This window comes from Lucilia cuprina, chromosome 6 (assembly GCF_022045245.1).
Source record: "Lucilia cuprina isolate Lc7/37 chromosome 6, ASM2204524v1, whole genome shotgun sequence".
Lineage (NCBI taxonomy): Eukaryota > Metazoa > Arthropoda > Insecta > Diptera > Calliphoridae > Lucilia > Lucilia cuprina.
Genome location: NC_060954.1, coordinates 3,555,033 through 3,561,481, shown reverse-complemented (window position 1 = coordinate 3,561,481; position 6,449 = coordinate 3,555,033). Strand labels below are relative to the sequence as shown.

The following is a 6,449-nucleotide window of genomic DNA, read 5'->3' as shown; positions in this document are numbered from 1 at the left end:
CACAGTTTTCGTATAGAAAATGTGTCTCGATCAGACACAGTTTTCGTATAGAAAATGTGTCTCGATCAGACACAGTTTTCGTATAGAAAATGTGTCTCGATCAGACACCGTTTTTCTATAAAGAGACAAGTTTTGGCTAAACAATTTCATTATTAATTTTCTTTTAATTTATGCTATTATTTCTTGTCAAACTGTTGCAAAACAAACAACTTTGAAATTACCCTCAACTTAAGCGATAATTAAATATAAAAAATTCTTTAACGCAATTTTAAAAGCAAATTATTTTATGGCCATAAAAAGTGTGGTAAAACAAAAACCAAAAGATTAAAACATACCAAACCGAAAATATAAAATTTAAATACAATTTAAATTTAAAATAAAAACCTAAAAATTTATTTACTGTTGTTTACCACCATAAACTCACAGAGTCATAAAAACTAGAAAAAAAAATTACTTTCAATTTAGCTTATTTACCTTTTTTTGTATTTGTGTATTTACTTATGAATATTTTTAGAATATCCCAAAAAGATTTTACAATATTGCCGGAAATATGATTTTCAAGGCTTCCGTTCATTAGTATTTTTTCAATATCATGTCATGCTAAGTGATCCAGCGGAAATACAGGTAAGTTAATTACCTTAACACATACATATGTATACATATGCTAATATATGTTGTATGTATTTACATGTTTATATTTAAATTACTCATGTATTTAAAATTACCTTTATTTTCTTGATTTTTCTCATTTTCCCAATTTGTTTATTTTTAGAATATTCTCTCCAGCTCTGCTCTATTGTATAAGGAACATTTATATTCATTTTTACGCCCCTGGCTAGGTGATGGTTTATTAACTAGCTCCGGTGCTCGTTGGTTAAAACATCAAAAGCTTTATATGCCTGCATTTGATGGTCCTGCCATCGATGGCTATATGCAGGTGGTACATAAAACTGGCAACAAATTTGTAGAAAAGCTGCAAGATTATGCCGCAAAGGATGAAATGTTCGATATACAGGAATTGATTAGGAAATGTACGCTGGATATTGTGTGTGGTGAGTATGGAAAGGGGAGAAGAGTAAAGTTTTTTTATTAATATTTTAAAATGTTTTTTTTTTTTATAAATTTTGATTTTAAAACAATTTTGTAAAAAAAATCGGGTATTTTGTACAGGTTTTACATTGTTTACCTTAAAGCAAAAAGATTTCACTATTAAAAATTAAGATTTTACTCATTTTTTGGTATTTTACATTGTTTACGTTATGTCAATAATGTTTAAAAATATAATTTTATATTAAGTCTTACATTTTCAAACAAAATTGTTTAAAAAATACGTAAAATACTATTATTTTTTAATTTTTACATTGTTTACATTATGTCAACAATGTATAAAACTGTAATGTAATATGTTTTATGTGATTTAACTAAAGGAAAGTGAAATTTCAGCTAAAATTACGAATTTTTACTTATAGTTTGCTTATAGTTTAATAACTGTTTACATTATGTAAACAATGTAAAGAATTCGACATGTAAACAATAATTTAAAATAATATAATAATATTTTACGATAATATTATTTTACGAAGTTTATACATTGTTTACCTAATGTCATCGAAGTAAATGGAGAGCATTTAGGGAGTTTTTTTGAAAGCTAAAAAAACTGAAATTTCACTTACAATTACCTAGTTGTTTTATATTGTTTACATTTTGTCAACTATGTAAAGAATGCTTTTTAACAAATTATTTAATATTTAAACAATAATTATGAAAAATAAACATATTTTACAAAAAATTTACATTATTTACCTTATGTCAACAATGTAAATCATGAAAAATTATGGAGTTTTTTTGATAAATTACTAAACTTAATTGAAATTTTACATAGGACAACAATGTAAACAATGTTATATTTACAAGTAATTCGATTTTTTGCTAATTGTTTACCTGATGACAATAATGTCAACAATGACCATTTTATATGTTTAATGTAATTTTATCATGAACATTTAAAATTTGTATTTAAATTTTCATATTTTTCTATTGTTTATCTTGTGACAAGAATGTAAATAATGAGAATTTTTTAAGTTTAAATTAAGTCATTTTTATAACATGAAAATTTTACTTTATTTGATAAGTTTTCCTATTGTTTCTTATATATAAAATAATAAAAAGAAACTTAAAGTTAACATTTCTTACATTGCTTACTTTATGTCATCAAAGTAAACTTCGAGAATTGATTATATTTAATGTAATTTTGTTATTTTACATTAAAGTTTAACAAAAATTAACGATTTTTTACATTGTTTACCTTGAGTCAACAATGTATATATTGTTAAATTATAGACATTTCAAGTTGAAATACAATTTTGTTATTAAATATTGAAATATTACTTAAACTACATAACAATTACATTGTTTACATAATGTCAACAATATAAATAATGCAAAATTTTCAAAATTATTGGGTTTTGACAAATAAAATTAACAAAATTAAGAATTTAAAACATTTCTAACATAAAATACATTGTGTAAATAATGTAAATAATGTAAACAATATAATTTTTGCTTTATATAAAGATTTTTCTCATATTTTTTTAAATTAATTTAATAAATTTGTTAATTTTTTAAATTAATTTCTTTCTTTTAACCAGAAAACGCCACTGGTATACGCAGCAAATCTTTGGACAATCAACCATCAGAAATGCAGAAAGCCATCATTGAGTAAGTGTCCCAAAAAAACTTGTCCATACAAATGTAAATAATAAAGCAAATTTTAACTTTCTTTTTTCAATTATTTACTCATTTAATTAAACAACAATTAAAACCACATATCCTGTATCAATGTCTTTGTATTCTCGTAATATTACTTTTTGTTGCCTCTTCAGCCTTTGTGATGTTATACAAGAACGTACCTTTAGTATTGTTAAAAGATTCGATACTTTATTTTATTTAACACCATATTATGGCAAACAAAGGAGAGCTCTGAGTTCCTTAAAAACCGAAATCAATCGTGTAAGTAATAACAATGTGAAAAAAGAAAATCTACATAAAATCCTGTTTAAGGATTTAACAGAAGTGTTTCGCACAATAATATTCTTATATGATTTAATTAATAGATTGTGGAGCAACAAAGACGTCAATTGCAAGCTACCACCACCAGCAACAGCAACACAGCTGCAACTTCAACACATTTGAAACCATTTTTAAATGTCCTTTTAAAGGCCAAATTGGATGGCAGAGAATTGAAAACTGGCGAGATTTTTGAAGAAATCTCAACATTTATATTCACAGTATGATAGCAAGCAATAAATGAAATAACAGATTATTATTTAACATTTTCTCTTTACCTTTTTGAAACCTCAATGTACATGTTTAATTAATATTAAATTATATTTTATTTTAAATTCAATTAAAGGGCCATGATCCTACAGCGGCTGCCTTATCCTTTACTTTATATACATTATCTCGTCATCCAGAGATACAACAGAAGGCATATGAAGAACAAAAGGAAATATTTAAGGGAAAAAGTTTGACAGAATATAAAACATGTGAAGCCACATTACAACAATTGGAGCAAATGTCTTATTTGGAATTGGTTTTAAGAGAGACCTTGAGATTATATCCCTCGGTACCTTTGATAGCACGTACCAATCGCAAGGCTATAGATATCAGTAAGTAACAATGAGGTAGAACAAGTTTAAGTTGTTATCTTTCTTATCTACAGATGGTACTCAAATTTGCAAGAGAACCACAGTGATAATGTGCTTAATAGCCATGGGTTATAATGAGAAATATTTCGAAGATCCTTGTAAATTTAAGCCTGAGAGATTTGCTAATATCTCTAAAGATGAGAATATAGGCATAGAGGCCTTCAAGTCGGTGCCTTTCAGTGCTGGTCCTAGAAGATGTATAGGTATTTAATCTCTTCTATACTCTCTCTCTATCAAAAGTTTTCATATATATTGATCTCTTCTTTTCTAGCTGAGAAATTTGCCACTTATCAATTGAAAGCTTTACTTTCTTTAATACTACGCAACTATGAGATTTTACCTGCTCAGGATGGCTTACCACCGGGTATTAATGATCACTCACGCAAGGACTGTGTGCCAGAAAGTGAATTTGATCCGATTTTGAATATAAGAGTTACTTTGAAATCGGAAAATGGTATTTTAGTAAGACTTAAGAAGAGAAATTGAATTGTAAAAATTAATAATAAGTAAGCAACAAATAGACAGTCTAGACTACAGACTGATCATATGATAGCCCCACATATCAAATATCTATAATTTATTATAATAAAGTGTATTTTGTGTAAAACTTTATCTAAAGAGAAAATTAATATTTATCTTAGTCTCGTAATTGGCCTTTCGTCGGCTGATTTCTAGTTCAGTTCTAGTTCGGTTCTATTTCAGTTCTAGTTCAGTTCTAGTTCAGTTCTAGTTCAGTTCTAGTTCAGTTCTAGTTCAGTTCTAGTTCAGTTCTAGTTCAGTTCTAGTTCAGTTCTAGTTCAGTTCTAGTTCAGTTCTAGTTCAGTTCTAGTTCAGTTCTAGTTCAGTTCTAGTTTAGTTTTAGTTTAGTTTTAGCTCAGTTCTAGTTCAGTTTTAATTCAGTTCTAGTTCAGTTCTACTTCAGTTCTAGTTCAGTTCTAGTTCAGTTTTAGTTCAGTTTTAGTTCAGTAGTTCATAACTAGACTAGATCTGAACTAGAATTCAATTTTTCATTCAAAATTAAATTTTCGACGGATAATGGGTGGTCAATCAACAAAAAATTTATAAAACATTAATTTAAAACAACAAATTATTGATTTGATTTCAAAAAACCCATTCATTGTAAAAAATAAATTTTTTGTAAATTTTTTTTTTTAATTATTATTAATATGTTAATTCAGATTTGGTTAATAACTTAATTAATTTGTTTACATTATGTCAACAATGTAAACAATACCATAAAGCTATGATTTATTGCAGATTGTTGTGAACGGCGCCAACTTGTCTTCAAATCAAGTTCGCATACATATACAGTCTCATACATATAGTCGAAACCACGAACAACTCATTCATCGATCACAATTATTGCTTCGTTTTATCTCGCCTATACATATACATTAAGTCTATAATGAATTAGCGAATGTGTGGAAGATGAGAAGGTTTTAAAAGCTACAACACACTTTGCTTAGATTAATACATATTAATGTAAAATCAATGCAAACAAATTTTAAATGAAATATAAAAACCAATAACAAATTGGATAATGCTTATATGGATCGTATTTGAAACTTATAGCTTATGATATTACCGATTTTACTAAAATTTGCGATATTTAAGGGTACACTGTTTACCTCGCATTATCTAGTTTGAGAAAAGTTTAAAATTTTTGTAACTTGACAAACGTAAAAAAGTTCTCTACAAAAATTACAAAAACTTTTAGTTTTTTTTGCTTTTATCATTAAAAACTGAGGTTGCTGTTCATCTAACGAATGTTTCTATTAACTTTTCTTTTTCATAGTTTTAGTAAACGACACATGTTCAATTAAAATATATATTTGTATTGACTAAGATGCAAGGAACTGTTGCAACAACGAACAACTTTTTTAAAGGATGTTACAGGACTTTAATGATTGGTTTAGAAAAAGTATATAAAATTTAGATGAATATTTTAAAAGATGTTTGACATTGTTATCTTATGCTTGGGTCATCTGGAAGACTAGTTGGTAGGGGGTTGAGGATTCTATTTCCAAAAGAGACTCTGTCTAGTCAAATACAAGACTCCGCTCGGTGTGTTGTAATGTCATGGATAAATATTTATAATATGATCAAAAAATTTTTTATAAATTTGAAAAAGAATTAACTCTTTTAAATGAAATGAAAAGTAAAGAAGTGTAAGTTATGGGTTTTTTCAGGTTATACAACAAGTTGACATATTTAAAGTAAAATAAGATTTTCAAAAAAAGAGATGAATAAAAAAGAATTGAATTGATCAAGAACGAAATTGCAGAGGACCCTACATAATAATACACAATCAAATAGTAAATAGACTAGCTTATAGTCTATTCTATAGTATAATTTTTAGCCTGGTACCTATTTTGTAGTCCACTTTATAGCGAAGTCCACAATCTACTCTACAGTGTAGTCCATAGTCTAGCCTATAGTGTATAGTCTAGTCTGCAGTGTTGTCTATAGTCTAGTCTATAGTTTAGTCGATAGTCTAGTCTATATTGTTGTATTTAGTATATAGTTATAGTTTAGTCTATAGTCTAGCCTACAGTCTAGTCTATAGTGTAGTCTATAGTGTAGGCTATAGTCTAGTCTATAGTCTAGTATATAGTCTAGTCTATAGTCTAGTCCATAGTCTAGTCTATAGTCTAGGCTATAGTCTAGTCCATAGTCTAGTCTATAGTCTAGTCTATAGTCTAGTCTATAGTCTAGTCTATAGTCTAGTCTATAGTCTAGTCT

General features: G+C 27.2%; 2 protein-coding genes across 2 annotated transcripts in view; one reads left to right on the top strand and one right to left on the bottom strand.

Moving 5' to 3' along the window:
* Positions 1-574, bottom strand: part of LOC111683677 (larval cuticle protein 4-like) — a 2,902-nt gene extending 2,328 nt beyond the window's left edge. The window contains exon 1 of the mRNA XM_046955732.1: positions 536-574. Within this exon, the coding sequence (XP_046811688.1) occupies positions 536-574 (39 nt within the window). The remainder of the gene's footprint in view (positions 1-535) is intronic.
* The window catches only part of LOC111683689 (cytochrome P450 4e2), a 16,046-nt gene continuing 10,088 nt past the window's right edge, over positions 492-6,449 (top strand). The window contains exons 1-8 of the mRNA XM_023445789.2: positions 492-624; positions 773-1,052; positions 2,649-2,718; positions 2,883-3,009; positions 3,114-3,287; positions 3,413-3,668; positions 3,722-3,910; positions 3,979-4,190. Of these exons, the coding sequence (XP_023301557.2) occupies positions 598-624; positions 773-1,052; positions 2,649-2,718; positions 2,883-3,009; positions 3,114-3,287; positions 3,413-3,668; positions 3,722-3,910; positions 3,979-4,190 (1,335 nt within the window). The 5' untranslated portion in view covers positions 492-597. The remainder of the gene's footprint in view (positions 625-772; positions 1,053-2,648; positions 2,719-2,882; positions 3,010-3,113; positions 3,288-3,412; positions 3,669-3,721; positions 3,911-3,978; positions 4,191-6,449) is intronic.